At 30.1% G+C, this 19,301-nt stretch overlaps 2 protein-coding genes across 2 annotated transcripts; one reads left to right on the forward strand and one right to left on the reverse strand.

Moving 5' to 3' along the window:
* Positions 1 to 12,687: 12,687 nt before the first annotated feature.
* HELRODRAFT_171417 (hypothetical protein) lies at positions 12,688 to 13,568 on the forward strand (the record flags this gene model as incomplete). The annotated part of the gene is made up of 2 exons (XM_009018134.1): positions 12,688 to 12,847; positions 13,369 to 13,568. The coding sequence occupies 2 exons, from the start codon at positions 12,688 to 12,690 to the stop codon at positions 13,566 to 13,568; spliced, it is 360 nt and encodes a 119-aa protein (XP_009016382.1).
* A 4,547-nt stretch (positions 13,569 to 18,115) lies between these two features.
* On the reverse strand, positions 18,116 to 19,063 carry HELRODRAFT_171418 (hypothetical protein; the record flags this gene model as incomplete). Its single annotated transcript, XM_009018135.1, has 3 exons — positions 18,116 to 18,283; positions 18,469 to 18,565; positions 18,948 to 19,063. 3 exons carry the CDS (start codon positions 19,061 to 19,063, stop codon positions 18,116 to 18,118), a joined length of 381 nt encoding a protein of 126 aa, XP_009016383.1.
* Between the last annotated feature and the right edge of the window lie 238 nt (positions 19,064 to 19,301).

The raw sequence follows: 19,301 nt of genomic DNA on the forward strand, positions 1-19,301 counted from the left end.
TACATACATACATACATACATATAAAAAATTAATTTCACAAGTCCAGTTATGCATACAAAAACTATTGAAAGCCATAAATGAACATTCATCTTTACAATTATGTACTGCTTAAGAATACTCTACTCTAGTTTGTCCTCAACAATTATATAGCGAATAAGCCATAATGCAAAACAAAACAGATGAACCAGAGTAACCAGAAGAGTGAATTTTGAAGTTAGTTTTTGTAAATTCAGTAGTAATACAAAAAAATTAAGCCACCATTCATTTTGGTACATCATTTGGTTAATTGTAATTAACTGTGATCAATAGTTTTGTCCATATAAAAAATTTTTTAATTCTTGTTTCAGATCAATGAAGTCAATCTATATATGAAGGTGCATGAAATTTCATCTTATGAAATTTTGGCTGTTGAGTGTGAAAAGATCCAAAGCCTAATTGCACAAACAACAGAAACATTCATATAACATACAACAAACAGCTCTTCAATTTATATAATTTACTGACAATCATTATTATTTTACAAATGTAATTTATTTACAATCATTAATACTTTAGCATTACTAATATCATGAAAAAAAAACCATTATCACCTGTTGCTACGAAAAGAGATAGAGTTTTGAGCAGGTTGAGGATCGTGATATGCATAAGGTTTGTTTGTTTCAACTGCCAGATTTTCATCTGGCAATACATCGAACTGTATTTTGATTTCAGTACTAGGAAACCTTATAAAACAGCTGAAAATTTATCAAAAATTGTCAACATGAATAAAATAACATAGCTTTTATTACAGATTAAAATGTTAATGAATACGTTGAAAATACAAAAACAACTAAAATGTGAAAAAAAGAATTAAAAAATGTTACAGTTACAGAAGTTGAAATTTAAAACAGAAGTGCATGAAGTTAGTCAAGATATATGATCAATTTTCATAAGCCCTAGATAGTTATTTGAATTTTTATTAACAAAACTCAGTTTTCAATTGTTTAGAAAACATGTAAAACTTTTTAAACAAAAACTGAACTTTAGAATTTATTAAAATTTTTATTATATATTTACAGGGCGATTATAATTATTAAAGCTGAAAATTTCACACGCCTTGATAATTATGTTATGAGTTATTTTAAGTTTGCTAATAAACACTAACTAGCAGTTGATATTTTTACAAGCCAGGTGGTGACTTTTGTACTGTCTACATTAGGCTATTGCAATTCGTTGCTGTATGGTGCTGGTGTAGGGGTAGTAAATAAAGTTCAACGAATCCAGAATGCTGCCACCATGCTGGTCATTGGTCTAAGTAGACATGATCACATTACAAAGTGGTTAGAAAGTCTCCACTGGCTACCGATCAGAGATCGGATAAGATTTAAGATTGCCGCGGTGGCTCATGGTTGCATACATGGTGGTGGCCCAGAATATCTGAAGGAGATTTTTCTCAAAAGAACTGAAGTTGATGTGGGACATGCATTGCGTTCAGTTTTGCCAGGACAAAAATGGGTGACAGATGTGTGCAGGTTGCTAGGCCCAAGGTATGGAATGATCTCCCAACAAGACTGAAGCAAAATGTTCCAGAAAAAGATTTCAGAAGAAAGTTAAAAAGCTATTTATTTAACAAAGCATTTAATCACAGTACTATCCTCTGAAGAATGTCAATAGAGTGAATAACATAATAATAATAATAATAATAACAGTTAACTATTTCAACATTAATATTAAAATAATTGGCTGAAAGGTGAGAATCCTTGACAAACTTCAAGTTTTTACTTAAATTAATATTATTTTTTTAAACTATTAAAGAAATGCTCTCAATTAAATTATTAAAACTTAAATAAAACAACAAAAAACTGGAGAAATAAGAATTATACCACTACATGACATTTTTGTTTGTTGGTGATTTAATTATTATAAAATAATTTTAACTTGTAAGAAAGATTAAGTAAAACTAGTGCTGCATTGTTTCCGAGTGTTATGTTGCAGTAACTTCAGTACTCACCTGCTTGGTAGCTCAAATGCAGAGCCTCCCTTCTTGTAGAATGTGTCATCAACAAAGATTCCGTTTTTGCCAGTCACGAGTGCATAAAACTTTGAATCGGTCGTGTATATTTCTAGATGGTTCCTTGAGATGAACGTTGATTGGCCCATGCTCAGGTCTGCGCTGCCCCTTTTAGAGCTCGACCGGCCAACGGTTATTCTGCTTTTCCTCATGAAATAATCCACAGCCCTCTCGGGGCAAACTAGGCGGGCGATCGGTCGTCCGGTTGAACCGTTGACGACTTCATCGTAATTTTTTACACGTTTGTTACTTAATTTGAAAGTGAGGAGATTTGCACCATCTGCCGACAGTGCCGAACACATTTGCTCTCTCGGATATTGTTTACAATTTGATATTTTCGCGTTGTGATCTAGACAACAACAATAAACAACAAACATGGCATCCGCCGCCGGTTTTTTGTTCGTTATTTAAATTCACCACGTGTTTCAAATGTTAGGCGCTACCTAAATTATACAAGCTGAACGTATTTGTGGATCGTAGCTTTTAAATAAATTACAATTTGAAGATGCATTTAATTGAATCAATCATTTAAATTAAAAATTTCTCATCTCAGGTTTAGCTTCGAATACAAACATAATATATATATATATATATTATGTTTGTATTTATATATATATATTATGTTTGTATATATATATATATATATATATATATATTATGATATTTATTACCCTAAAAGAGCAATATAATCTTTTTGCTAGTATTATATTATTCCAACTGATATCATTAGGAAACATGTTAATCTGTTTGCTCCTTTTTTGACAAGTTTAGTTAATCTATCTTTGTGGACTGGTCAATTTCCTGTGGGTGTAAACATGCTATTATGCGTCCTCTTTTGAAGAAGAATAATCTCGATTCTGGTGAAATCAGCAGCTACAGACCGGTTTCTAATCTCTGTTTTATCTCTAAGCTTATTGAACGGTTGGTTGCTAAACAGATACTGAATCACTTGAAGAGTAACAATTTGTTGCCTGTTCATCAGTCTGGCTTTAGACAGTGCCATTCTACGGAGACGGCGCTGTTGCAGGTTTTTTCTGATCTTTGTTCAGCAATAGATGTACAGAAGATATCACTCCTGGCTTTCATTGATATAAGTGCGGTGTTCGATTGTGTTGATCACAGGATACTTTTAGATAGATTGCAATATGGTTTTGGATTTTCTGATGAAGTTTAGAATGGATGAAATCTTATTTGGTTGGTAGATCTCAACAGGTATCAGTTGGAGGTAAGATGTCTGACGTCAGTGGGGATGTCTTTGGTGTGCCACAGGGGTCGGTTCTTGGCCCGTTGTTGTTTCTACTCTACACGTCAGAGGTATTAACGTTGTTGAATCATTTGAGTTTACAACTCATGCTTTTGCGGACGATATTCAAATAATAGTTAATAGTACAATAGATTCATTTCCGTTGGAAATGAAATGATTTGTAGAATGCTTGTCAGCTGTTGATGGATGTCGCAAAATGGCTTGAAACTAAACCGAAATAAAACTAAACTTTTGCCGGTGGGAACATGGCAGTAGTTGTCAAAATTGGAGATAAACTCGATCACAGTTGATGAAGAAACAATTTTATTTTGTAACAATGCGACTAATCTGGTTGTGGTTTTTGATTCGAATCTAGCAATGAAGCACCATATCAAGAGGGTTTCAAGAGATTGCTTGTATCAGATTAGAAGATTGAATCAAATTCGTGGATCATTGAACGTCTCTACGCTTCAGACGCTGATTCATGCATTTGTTCACACGAGAGTTGATTACTGCAACAGTTTGTATTTTGGATTGCCGGACTAGTCCATCCATGTATTGCCGTCTTTGCAAAATCGTGCAGCTAGGGTTGTGGTTGGCGGTCGATGGGATGATCATGTGACGCCTATACTTAAAGATTTGTACTGGCTAACTGTTGATAAGAAAATAATTCACAAAATTGCTATTTTGATGTATAAAGTACTCACAGATAGTGCTCAAAAGTATCTGCAGGATAAGATCAACAGTGATTTGCAACGTCCGACCGGGATTCATCTAAGATCATTTTATACGAATCGGTTGATAGTTCCTGCTGCAAACTTGTGTATTGGTTCACGAAGCTTTGCTGTTTCAGGACCGACTGTCTGGAATGGTCTGCCGGCTTCGCTCAGGAACACTGGGTTTCTTCAGAAAGGAACTCAAAACAATTTTGTATTCGTAACAGTGATAATATTAATTTTTTAAATTGTTCTATAGTGTTTTTTTTCAATTGTGTTAAATTGTTGCAATTTTTTCGCAGCCAGACAATTATTTCTACGTTTAACTTTATTTTAGTGAGGATATGTTTAATTTTATGTTTAATTTTGTGTTATCTTGTTTTTTGATGGTGCTTTTGAGTTTTAATTAACTAGCGCTAGATAAATTTTTTGATATATATATAATGAATTAGTTGTTTGTATGGATAGTAACAAATACTCATTTTTTCTAGACGATATTGAACCGTCGGAGATTGTCCACATAATCGATAAATTCAAGCCAAACAAATCTTGTTCATATGATGGTCTTAATATGTTTATGATAAAGCTATTTGTTAAGGAAATTGTTTTCCCTTTTGTGCACATTTGTAACTTATCCTTGCAGAGCGGGAAATTTCCAGATGCGTTCAAAATTTTACCTATTTTTAAGAAAGGCAACAGAGAGGATCCGAATCCTGATAACTATAGACCTATTTCTTTGCTTTCCCCTTTGTCAAAGGTACTTGAACTTGAAAAATTAGTTGCCAACAAAACGAAATCATTTATAGATAAATATAAATTATTGTCTAATAACCAATATGGATTTAGACCAAAGCACCCAACGGAGTTAGCTGTTTTAAAACTATATCATAGAATTATTAATAACTTAAATGATAAACATCCTACACTTGAGATTTTTATAGACCTCACGAAAGCTTTTGATACTATTGATCACAATTTACTTTTAACCAAACTCGAACTCAATGGATTTCGTGGTAAAATCCTTTCTTGGCTTACTAGTTACCTGTCTAACAGAAAACAATTTGTGTCAATAGATTGCAAAAGTTCTAATATTTTGCATGTTAAATATGGGGTCTCACAGGGTTCAATTTTGGGCCCCCTTCTTTTCACAATTTTCATCAACAATTTTCCTAATGTGACTACACAATTTAAATGTATTATGTTCGCTGACAACACTAATATTTTTTACAGTTCGAAATCACTAATTGATGATTTATCGCTAATTAATATCGATCTCAAGAGAATTGAGGCTTCTTTTTTGGCCAACAAGCTAATCATCAACATTGATAAATCATGCTATACAATTTTAGGTCCTACAATACTTACCAATAATATTCAAGACTTTTGATAAATAATAATATTCTTAGAAAATGTAGCACAATTAAATTTGTAGGTGTATATATCAAAAGTAATCGGTCATGGTCGTTACATATTTTGGAAATTAGAAAAAAAATTCACAGTTTTTTATGTATTTTAAATAAATTAAAACATAAATTTAATTTCGTTAGCAAAATCAATCTATACTATAGTTTTATTTTTCCTCATCTAATTTATTGTAATATAATCTGGGGAAATGGTCCTGAATATTTACTAAAGCTCTGATTTGTTTGTCAAAAACGCTTTATAAGGATTATATTTAATTTAAAACAAACCGATCATACCAAAGAACTTCTTCCTAAGACTAAAATTCTATCAATTTATCAAATTAATTTCTATCTTCAAATATTATTTACTTTAAAATTCTTGAGAATACTTTTACCTCCATATTATTCAGAATTCTTCCATTATTCAAATCCATATAAATCAATTATTACAAGGCAAAATGATACTTTCTATATAAAACATCTAGATTAAATTTGGGCAACAATTGTATATCTCATACTGCCCCTAAATTATGGAACAGTGTGATTCTTTCCAACATTAAAAACATCGATAATCTGGCACCATTTAAAAAAATCTCAAAATTTTTGTTTGTACTTATAAACCTCCATGAATCCTTGTGCTTATGGACCATCCAACCGGGCATTTTTCGTTTCTCTGACTATTTACGTTTTGTATGTATATTTTTCATCAATTTGCTATCTATGACCATATCTTAGAAAAATGTTGTTTATATTTTTGTAACTGTGCAGATGGTGTTTATATGTGAGAGAAAATGTGTTTGTATACTTCTGCAAAAGTTTGATCATTGTTGTTTTCTCATTGAATCATTGTAGAATATTTTTAGTTAATAAACTATTACGAGTTTTTTTTTGTTTATTTTTGTTTCTTTGAAGAAAATAAACAATAAACAATATATATGTATGTTTGTATATATATGGTTAAATAAGTAAGTGTGTATGTATGAATATATTTTTCGTTGCTCTGACTTTTACGTTATGTATATATATTTTTTATAAATTGTTATCTACTATCATAACTTAGAATAATGTCTTAAAAATATTGATCTACTTTATATATATCTGTAACTATGCAATGTGTCTGTATATTTTTGCAAAAGTTTGGTCATTTTAGTTTTCTCATCGAAATATTTTTGTCACTTTTTAGTTAAGGCATTATTACAAATATCTTTCTGTTTACTTTTTTGTGTCTTTGAAAAAATAAATAAATTAATATATATATATATATATATATATATATATATATATATATATATATATATATATATATATATTTACAATATTCTATAAATTCTACCGAATGTTTGGCGTTAACATTCGGTAGAATTTATAGAATATTGTAAAAGTTATGGTCTATTACCAACATATATATATATATATATATATATATATATATATATATATATATATATATATACAATATTCTATAAATTCTACCGAATGTTTGGCGTTAATATGTTTGTAGTTCGTTTTTTTCGATTTTTCTCACTAAAGTTTTTTGATGAACGTTTAGTTTATTAAAATTCAAAATAAACTTATTTTTCGAATTCATGCTGCAAATAAGGCCATATTTTGATTCCGAATGAATCATCGTCAGTGCTCCTTGTTGTATATATAGGGAAATATTGACTTTGTCAAGATTAACTTTGACGTTGTAAAAATTAACTTTGGTGTTGTAAAATTGAACTTTGATGCGAATTAGTTGTCAGGTTTCTTAATTGGCTGGTCATCTTCTTTGGTCTCCTTTTCTTCATCGATAGCATCATATTCTTCTTTGTCACTATTTACGATGCTAGTTTTTATTACTTCTTTGTTTTCGTTGTTGGTTAAGCGCCGGGTTGGAAGTAAGGTTGTCATTTTTTGTTGTATATTTATTTTTGGTTTATTGATGTTGATTAGGACTGCTTCTGCAATTTTAAGATGCGTGTAGTTGCTGTTCTGGTATATTACTTTGGTGTTGCTGTCGAGGCTTACGATGACTAGAAAATCGCGACGCTGAATTAAAGAGGGTCACTAACTAACCTGATTGTAAACAATGGATATAAGACTTACTCTATTGAAAAGATTGTTAAAAACAAATTACTACACAGCAATAACCTTCCTAGTACCAACAATCAAGATAACGACGTCATCTTGTATTACAGAAATCACATGTCAACCGCATACAAGGTAGATGAAGCTATTCTTAAGCATATCATCAATAAAAATGTCACACCAACCAACCCAAATAGTAAAGTTAAACTCCGAATTTATTACAACAATAAAAAGACGTCTCACCTAATACTGAAAAACAACTGCAGTCCTAGAGATAACTCTGAGTTAAAGCGTAATCACGTAATGTATGAATTTAATTGCCCCTTTGACGGCTGTGCACGTCAACATGACTCATATATCGGGATTACTACTACCTCACTGACTAGAAGGCTTACGATGCATAAACAGAGTGGTGCTATCAAATCTCATTTGGACTCAACACACTCAATCACAATTAGCCGTGAAATCCTCGACAGCAACACCAAAGTAATATACCAGAACAGCAACTACACGCATCTTAAAATTGCAGAAGCAGTCCTAATCGACATCAATAAACCAAAAATAAATATACAACAATAAATGACAACCTTACTTCCAACCCGGCGCTTAACCAACAACGAAAACAAAGAAGTAATAAAAACTAGCATCGTAAATAGTGACAAAGAAGAATATGATGCTATCGATGAAGAAAAGGAGACCAAAGAAGATGACCAGCCAATTAAGAAACCTGACACCTAATTCGCATCAAAGTTCAATTTTACAACACCAAAGTTAATTTTTACAACGTCAAAGTTAATCTTGACAAAGTCAATATTTCCCTATATATACAATAAGGAGCACTGACGATGATTCATTCGGAATCGAAATATGGCCTTATTTGCAGAATGAATTCGAAAAATAAGTTTATTTTGAATTTTAATAAACTAAACGTTCACCCAAAAACTTTAGTGAGAAAAATCGAATAAACGAACTACAAACATATTAACGCCATACATTCGGTAGAATTTATAGAATATTGTAAATATATATATATATATAATAAACGCAAATGACGCGAATTTGGAAATGTAGGGTTAACGCGTTCAGTCAAATTTTTGAGAATGTGCACGAAACGGGAGAAAGTTTTGTTATATATGGTATTTTTGGGAATAAAATTGTCTATTAAAAGATGCAATAAAATTAAATAAAATTTAATTTTAAAAAATTAAAAACAATAAAATGTCTAATCTCTCTGAAATTAATAAATTAAAAAGAAATATAAAAAAGTTGAACAATGTTGAAAGTAGTGTTGAATTATTGAAATATATATATATATACATACGTTGGTAATAGAACATAATTTTTACAATATTCTATAAATTCTACCGAATGTTTGGCGTTAATATGTTTTTAGTTCGTTTTTTCGATTTTTCTCGCTAAAGATTTTACATATATATATATATATATATATATATATATATATATATATATATATATATATATATATATATATATATATGTAATTTATAATATGAAGTTTAAGCCAAGCAAAATGTTTAGTTTTTTTATTATCAACCATAATTTGAAAATATGTGACAAGACTGAGAAAAATAGCTATTGTGATAATTTATTACCAATTTTTTAACTTAAAGGTGGCACTTTCAATTTGTGTTAGCTTTGGCAGAGTTAAAAATAGTTTAAAGTGATGTGTGATTTAAAGGTAGTAGCAGTTTAATAGATGAACTTCAATTCTAGCAGGAATGATTTGAAAATTTTAATGATTTTGAAAACATGGTAGACACTTTTTTGCTAGGAATCGTTGTTCATTTTTATTTTATGAGTAGATAAATTCCAGAAACATTTTTTGTTGTAAACTTGTCATCATCCTCGAATAATTCGACACATGTGTACTAACGAGGTCATCGCATTAACCACGGGTTCACATTGTAATGACGCGCTTAGATTTTATTCGATTAAATATTTTTGATTTTGATTTGTGAAATTAAAAAAACTGCATTTTCAAACACACGGAAGAAACTTCGCCCAATGGCACAATGTCACTCTTTGTCGTATGATAAGACTTTTAAGATTTTAGCGTGTGATAATATAATCTTCGCTATTTTGAACAACGTATAACATAGTTGAATAACATAAAAATAATTTAATTTATGTGTGGGTTAAGGATGAAATTCACTGAAACGCTATTTATTTTCGTCAATTTTTGTTGTTAGTTCAAATAAAACTTAATTTGCATATTTCGCAGAATTTTTTTCTTAGAAAGTGGATTCATACGAAAGTAAATAAACGAATAAACGCGAAGTCTTCATCAATGAATATCTATCTATTGCTTATAAAATTGTTTGAGTCGATTTACTATTTCATCACAAGTTTTGCTTTGAAAAGAAAAATTTCTCTCGGTTTGTATTATTTATTCCTCACACAACATACTTATACTCTTGAAAATTAGCTAAAATTTTCAAAAATCATCTAGAATTGGTTACACTGACATTTATTAAAAAGATCATCAGCAAAAATGTTTGCCCTCCTGGTTCAGTTTCTTTGTAGCAGTTTGATTACAGTTACAAGAGGTTACCATACTATACTTATCATTAAATATAATTTGAAGAATTTTAAAATTAAATAAATGATTTTCACATCTGAGGATATTTATCAATAAAAACGAAACAGCACCAACAGCACTCACGTTGATTTTATTTTTCCATCAAATTGAATTCGCGTAATATATTTTTGTGCAGTTGAAAGTCGAATAATTAAAAATAATCTAAAATTAACGTAATTTGTTTGTTGTTTTTCCAATTTTTTATAATTTCTGGTTCTTGAATATAAGCCATATTATGAAAAATTATGAATAATTAAATGAAAAGAAATTGAGAGAATCTTTCAGGGCTAGATGAGACCTTCAGTCGGCTTTAGACTGAATCCGGGCCCTAACTTTTTAGGTAGGTAAATCACTACTGAAACAATATATCCTGTTAAATAATAACCAGTCGAAGAGCCCAAATTTTGCGGTGAGGATGATTTTAAAATTTTAACGCTGATGACCTTTTTTCTTGTTAATTCCGCTTATACCCGTTTCAGTCGGGATGATTTTTAAAATACCCAAGTTAATGAAATTTTGGCTAATTTTCGTTTACTTTAAACGATATTTTTACATAAAATTTTCAATATTTTCTTTCCACTTTGATGGTCTGGTCCCCTGGATCCTCCACTGATATTAACAATAGTTTTTATTGTTTTTTTTGTCGTATAATTATTTTTGTCATTCAGTTTTACAAATTAAATTTTTAAATTATTGCCAAAAACATTGAAATGAGAAGTACGATGGAGTAATGATTGTTGCCTGGCATTGCTGATGATGTGACCGAGTGAGATTTTATAGAAATCCCCGCCATCACATGCAAAAGTTTGTGATGTGCGTTGATTCACATATATTTATATACTGTCTGTTTGTCGTGAAGGTAATAATGCGGTGATGTGCCTTAACTGCTTGTCGTGACGCTATATAAAGATGGCATTATTGTTATTAATTACGCATAAGAATTGAACAATACAGGTTGAACGTTTACCTGCAAGCATCTGCGTCAATATTATTATCAACCACAATCTGATACTAGTGTCCTTTCTATATCCGCTATAGTAAGTGTATGATCGGGCAATAACAACATAAAGCACCATGGTAACCTCTTGTGTCCAATACATCCACTTAGAATACTTATACTGGTCAGTGAACGCATCTGCGCTTATTTTGAGCGCGCTTTAAGGTCTGGTGTCATCCTTTATTTAGTTTTCATCAAATTTAACAATTTTTACATTTTTATAGTTTATTATTAAATATTTTTTTATTTAAAAAAAGTTTATTCATTTTCATTATTTTTTAATTGATTTATTTCACGCTTTTGCATAATATTTCAACATAGTTAGTATCTTTTTCCTGGTCTCACATGGCCCTAAATAACTTTTACAATTTTTAAAACAAGTAAATTCATATTTAGTTTTAATTATACATTTCTTACATGTTCAAATTTTTGAAGAAAACATGAAAATGTTAGTAATAACAACCACGTCACCCATCCTCTACTACCACCAATCAAAACTACAACACACAACCTTCGTCAACGCAAGCGTAACTATCAAGTCGTCACTCAATCAACATATCAGGAAAAGACCTTCATCACAAGACACCCTAAATATATTAGCACTCAGCAAAACTCAGCAAAACTCAGCAAGACATTAACTCAATCTAGTTCTCTTTCTACTTATCTATCACCTCATTAATTCAATAAGTCATTATTAGTCCATTAAAAAATTACTTTATTAATTCACCTTTTTATACCATTACTTTATTTTATTTTCAATACTTTTCATGTTTAAACATTTTTTTTCCGTTTTTAATTTGTTCATTACCATTTTATACTACTACCTTGCATGCTGTAACAGTTTCTGCGTCTGTCAGATCCTGATTTTTTAAAGAATTATAAAAAAATCTGATGGGATATGAAAAAATCTCTGACTTCAAAAAATCAATAGGAAAATAGTCTGCACCTTAAAAAACCCTCGTTAAAGCATGATTGTTTACATTCAATAAAAATAGCGCTAGTTTGCAAGAAGGGAATGGCGACCTAGGTGTTATCTTTATTTTATTTTGTATCTTCCGGGCCCAGACACCATACATGTTAATAAATTTAAGGGATGCAGATGCAGCCAAACTGCGGCTCTTCGAAGGATTACTTGCTCCTCTCGATTAATGTACCTGAGTTCCCTTTTCATTTGTTGTGTTATTATGTTTTAAAAAATTATAATCGTTCCATATATGTTTTTAAAAAATTTAAATCATTGACAATAAACACTGAGTGCAACGTTGTAACAAATTTTTATTTTCGTCCATGTTGAGAATAGAATTAAAAATAAAATTGTTGTCCACATTCATCTTGCAAATTTGGATAATAATTCTACTTTTAATTGTAATAAATTAGACCATTTCCAAAAAATTCTAGTAAAAAAAAATTGAAAAGACAAACTTTAAATTGGCGAATGTCAACAGTTCGGTGGAATTCATACAATGTTTTGTAAAATGTGGTCTTGTTCCAAGATATATCATTGCGCGAACTAACTTTTTTACCAAATCTTTTATTTGTTCAGCAATTTTTTGTTTAATCTTACTGCATCTATGTAATATAAACTTTAAAGCTTAATAATTTACTGATATGAAAATATGTCCAAATGTATTTGAAGGGATTAATTGCAGAGTATGTTATGCTATGAGTGATGCTTCAAACGATCCTTGCTTCCAGCCAAACAATTCTGCATCGCAACAATGCGACTCTGGAAAAACTTTTTGCTACATCGACTTAAGAAACAATGCGGGTTTGTCTTCATTTAATTCAATAAATAATGGATAGCTTTTTCAAAATAGCCTAGTTTCATCAAACATGATTTTCAATAAGACATGTATCATTATTCCACTACAGACCATTTATATACTAAATTATAATTAATGATATGCCACGTGGCAGTAACACGAACATATACATACGTATGTATGGAGTGAAATAAATCGAAACGGTTGATTATAATAATTATTATATGGCTTTCACATTTACATTTATAACCTGCTGCATTTGTTAAGTTTATGGACTGGTCAATATATCGGTTGTTTGGTTGATTTTTTTAAAATTATTTTATTAAATTGATTTCTTTGATAAAATTAGGAATGATATGCGATGACTGAAATTAGATTTTTATAGTTAAGTTAAACTTTTATATAATGTATAAAGACAATTTCTTATTTTTAACTTTTGATAGGTTCGAGAAAAGAAAATTAAATGTAATAAAGTTTATTTGTAGTTAATTGTTTTATTTGACATATAATATAATTAAATTTTCAGCTGGTAAAAAAATAGTGCGAGGCTGTTCAGATGCAGCTTTCAATAAGTTTGCTCCAGTCGAAGAAAATAGCATCTACGCCGCTATAAAGTCCTGCACTTCTGATGGCTGCAACGCTGGAGCGGTGAGAGAATATTTTCAGGATATCGAAATTGCGAGTGGTTTGTCAAGGAATGAGTTGGACAACAAGCTTCTAAACTAAAATTAATTATTTGTTAAATTTTTGTTGTTGAACGCTAATCATATAGCGCTACAAAATATCTATCAAATAATAATTGACCACATGAAATAATGTGCTATGTAAACACTGTGTAGGGTTTCGGTAAATTTGTAACATTATTTTTGAAACAACTAATATTTTTTGCCATAAACAATAAAATCCACGGTTTATAATGCTGCATTACTAAAATTCAATAAAATTTAACTTAAAAAAGTTAATGCTGAAGTTATTGAAATTTAAAAAATGAATGTAATTTTCAATCACTAATTTTTTAATTTTCAAAAACATTTTTCAGAAAATAAACCAATAAGCTAACTTATGATTTGACAAACAAAAATATTCGTTTAATGAAATAAAACTTAAAAATTTATGTATTAAAAGTAGCCAGTTGAACTATCATGAAAAATCTGGGTGGCAGTTATAAAAACGAACCAAACTGCCATGCAAGGATATCATGTGACGTCGAATGCATTTTTGTTGTCTATTTTTTTTTATCTTTTTCTAATAATAAGCAAAGATTGTTAAAGAAAGTATAAACCAATCAATCAATCAATTAATCAGTCAATCAATCGATCAGTCAATAGACTCCTATATTCTAAAAAGAATCTCCAAAATATGAATTTGTGGCTTTTCGTTTAAATGGTTTGCCGATTACCTACAAAATCTCTACTATGTTGATCTCGAAAATCTTCAAACCTTGTTGTTAAATATGGTGCTCCAAAGGGTTCTGTTTAGGACAACTTGCTGTTCCTAATTTTTTTAATAATTTATTTAATGTAGTTTTTTGTTTAACTCTGCACTAGCAACACTGCGAACTTCAAAACTCTGACTGCATTTGAGTTGCTACTATTTTCTCTTTTCTCCCAGCCATACATCGACAAGAAAATTGACACGACAATAAGGAGAACTAACGTAGAACTAACGATACTGCACATTTTTAGACTTTCGCGACATTAAACTGTTTAGATTGTCAGATATCCAAATCAGAAATAATTGTAGCTGCATATATTAATATCTTATTATCGTGAAAACAATTTGTTGAAAATCTGAAGCTTCTGTTAAGTTTGGTGCTCAAATTTGAGGTTTATTACAACAACATAATGACTTTGGAGTAAACTATATATATACATATATATTTATTTATATATAATATAATATAAATATATATATATATACTATATATACTTACTCGGCGGTTGAGTCTTTACAACCAGAATTAAACAGCTTGCATTGCAAGATAATTGGAAGCTTCGCCAATCCGTACATTTGTGATAATTTCATCGTTGATTGTTGGTCTTCATCGTTGATTGTTGGTCTTGGGAAAAATTGTTGGTATAATTCCCATTTACACTTTCTCATATCAAAAAAGTAGAATTTGTCAATTCTTATCTTCACATTTGCCTAACTGCACCAGGCTTGTTTGAATCTATAATTTTTGTGTGCCTTCTCTTTTGTTAGATATGATTGCCAAGTCATTGCCAAGTTTGTCCCCTTAGGTAGCCATAGTTGGCAGCGAAATAATTTTAAAATTTATTTTGAATTATGATAGGAGACTGGTCAATATTGTTAATGATAACAAGAATTTTGATGTAACCTAAAAGAATGCGTTTGCATCAGATCAATAAGCTAGTGATTTGGGCAGTTTAATCTCTGACAGTTGCTTCAAAGTTGGCGAGTATGTTGACGTGTGCTTGAAAATTGATTACGAATCGTCTTTATTGCTGTTTGTTTCTACCTCAAGAGTAGCTAATTGAAGAGAATTATTATGTTTCGCAAAACCTCTAATAAATCGATAATCCTTTCCTATCTTTGCAGTTTTCCAACGGCAACAATTTCACTCGTTATTTTAGTTGTCAAGTAAAATATTATTTAATGTTAATAAACTTGAAAAATATCAATATTACTATCAAGTAAAGTAATCAAATTTGTGTTAGAACGTGAAGTTGGTGCCTGTTAATTTAATAGATTGTAAGTTTTTAAAATAATGCTGACAAATTGTTACATTTGCTTAGTAAAAGAATTGAAAATTTAAATTTAAAAAAATAAAGTTAAGATTAGCGATAAAATTTAATTTTAAAAACACCACCATCTTTCCGCAATTCTTCCTATTATTAAATACCAAAATACAAAATATAAATGCTTGAAAACAGTGTACAGTGTAAAAACGACTTTCGTGTTTAAGTTGTAATTATAATGGTGGTTTATAAATTTTTCTATTAAAATTATTTTTTTTATTTAATTGTGTCAGAATGTTTTTTATTTAATTTTGTTAACTTTTTTCTAAAGAATGTTTCTCCCTTTCCAATTAATTAATTTCTAAATGTTAATTAATTAATTAATTTCTCTAGTTTGGTTTTGATTATATTTGTTGCTACAAAAGCCAACGCCTGACATTGCAAGCCTTTTCAATATTAATTGCAAATTTTTAAAATAGCAGGCTCCATCTTGCTATCTTTGAGAAAACTTTTCAATTTTTTATCTTGACAATGTAAGCAACTTCAATGTAGTCGAGTAAATGAATGAATAATTTAGAAGCAGAACCTGATGTTGCTTCCTCCAAAGAAATTAATATGCCCATCACATCACGATCACCGGAATCCAATTTTATTTTGCAGAACACACTCAACCGAAAGTATATAAAGAAAGAAGCAGCTACTTAAAAGCAGGATTTACTACACAAAGGAAATTTTTGAAGTTTTAAGATTAAATTTAAACATTCCATAGTTTCGGTTTTACGTTAATTATTAAATTTGCAGTTTATCAATAAATTTGAAGTTTGCCACTAAATCGGGCATCATTGGTCTTAACGATGAAACATTCATTGGTAACCATTTACACCTGTCTCGTTACGATATTCATATTGGTACATGTCTGTCTGACTCAAGATATTTTGGTAATTTTTTATTCTTTAAAGTGTTGCATGTTGCAAAACAAAAGTATGAGAAAAGCAATATATTTTTAAATAAAAATAATAATTTAATCTAATACATCTCTCAAACTGACATAACATTTATTGAAATAAATTTATTTATTGAACTTTTGGATAAAGGACGAGGAGTCACTAATTAAGCGTGTGTTCTGTAACACGTTCTATGGCTGTAGAAGCAGCGTGAAGAAGTCAGAAGATCTCGGCAACAGGATATTTGGAGGGCACGTCAAAAGCTCCATGGTACCGCTGAAAAATTTTTATCCACCCTTTCAATACAGATCCTTCCAGACTGTCAACCATATCAATCCCCTCGATTTGTCTGATTATTCGAATTGATGAAATTAGAATGTGCCAAATAACAAAAATTGTTCGTGTTTTTATATTCGTTCGTTATAAAATAAATAAAGTTTTATTTCGTGATTTAGTTGATTTTATTATTGGGAATTTTATTGAATAATAATTCTTTCACACTGCTTTTGAATTTTGATTTTCAGAATGTTTTGTAATAGAGTACTTTTAAAATTTAAAAAATTTCAATTAAAGGCAAGTCGAATTTTATCTAGCACAACAAACGACTTCTTTGATTCTCTTCCCCTTTTCATAAGACTTCTTTAACAAACGACTTGACTGCTTACCTAACAAAGCAAACTGTATATATAAAAAAAAAATAATAATTTTTCCTTTTAATATTTTCAGACTTATTTTAACTATAAGAAATTTCGTAAGGTAATAGTTTTCACTTGAAAGGTAAAGATAAATAAAAAATAATTTTCAGCCTGCCTGAATTCAAATTAATATAGTCATCATTAAACTTCACCACAATTTGTAAATTTTATTCAGTATCATAATTTAAATTAATTATTGATAAGTTTAAGAAAAAACGTCGTCATTTAACAAATCTCGAAATCTTACACCTTCTCTCTCTGGAACGTTATGAAATAGAGGTTAAAAGATTAAAAGTCAATTACATTCATCTAAAGTTCAGAGGATTCAACAAAGCGCACAAGCATCGTAAATGAATACGTGCTAAACGACGCATCACACACAAAACATGTGATAGGCGGGGATCTTTTTTTGTCATATTCGAACCCGGTTACTGTGAAACTGCACCAGGCGACCTTAACCATTAGACCATCACGCCGCCAACAACAGGGTTCGGGTATTTCTCAGTCAATTGCAACGAGAAATACCCGAACGAAAGACAATTAATAACTTTCTCTGCGTCATCAAGGACAATCGTTCATTAGTTTTAATAAATTAAAATGAACTTATAAAAAATAATTATTATTTTTTCGATTTAATTAATTATTATAATTATTACCATATTTCATAAATTACTACATTAATTATGGTTTTTTTCCATTATATATATATATATATATATATATATATATATAGAAAGAGAGAGAGAGAGACAGAGAGAGAGAGACAGAGAGAGAGAGTAATGAATTCAACCGAATTGTTGGTATTAATTAATTTAAAGTTTATCTTTTCAATTTTCCTTACTAGAATATTTTGGAAACTGTTCAATTTATTGAAAATAGAATTATTATCCAAGTTCATCATGAGAATTTAATAAAACTGTTGTCATCCAAATTCCTCATGCATGATGAATTCTATGTATTTGTGTGCCTGCCTGTATTGCACTGTATTTCTGTGAAAAATAAAGTATGCAGCCCACCCACCTACTCAATCTCACGTGGAATGATTTCAATAATTTAGTTGTCTCATTGGACAAATGTTCATCTTTCTTAAAAGAAACCGCGTTCTGTTTTTATTGATTTTATTCGCCATTAAAATGGAAGTACGTTGTAATAAAGCACAGTGCAGTGCTATACCTATTTTTATTGCATTTGACAGAAAAAAATCACACGCTGCATCTAGAAATAGGTGTCTGCATGCATGCAAGAATGAATGAGATGTTTCGTGTTTCCTTACATCCGATCAACTCACCTGTCGTATCTCGTCAACGAGAAAAACTGAAGATGCTGATGACGTGATGACGATACAGAATAGAACGATCAATTGAATGATGGCTACCAGGCTTGTGCTGTGACGTAAATGATGACGAAGTCCTTTTGTTGCTGTCACGTCATATAGTTAATGTCATTAAAACGTCTTATATAGTTTGTATCATATTTCGTTCTTTATAAAAAGTTATTTCTTAAACTAAGTTCAAAATTTTGAAATTATTCCTTAAATAAACTCTAAGTTATTAATAGACAAAGACAAACTCGATGCGCGAATGCAAGCTTCACGCCGCGCTTCTTGTTTAGGAACTGGAACTATCTTTTAATAAAACAAGTTAATTACATTTTTGTTGCGTAATAATAACTTTTAAAAGATTTGTATTAATATGTTTATGACATTAGATATAGATTATTTTTAATTATTTAAATGAACAACTTGTTTATTTTATAAATAAATCTTACCAAACGTCGCAAGCATCTTTAATTGGATAAAAGTTAGGAGGGTAGCATGCTGGCCACTTCATTATACATTGACACATGACCTGGAGCAGTGTCTTGCTGAAATTCATGGTCCCCATCTTGTATAGATAAATGAGATGATATTTTACAACTTTTATGCGCTTTGCCAAGTTTTGTTTGCCGTTTAAAAAGGTCTAATTTGCTTTTTCCAAACAAAAAACACCTTCACAGACCATGGCGGGGTCACCTACAAACTTCTTACTAAAATTTTTCTTCTTGAATCGTGTTAATAATTATGGTGGCCATTAAAACCGTCTAGTCGGAATTTTATTTTGTCTGAATGTAACACTATCTTCC

This window comes from Helobdella robusta, assembly GCF_000326865.2.
Source record: "Helobdella robusta unplaced genomic scaffold HELROscaffold_20, whole genome shotgun sequence".
Classification (NCBI taxonomy): domain Eukaryota; kingdom Metazoa; phylum Annelida; class Clitellata; order Rhynchobdellida; family Glossiphoniidae; genus Helobdella; species Helobdella robusta.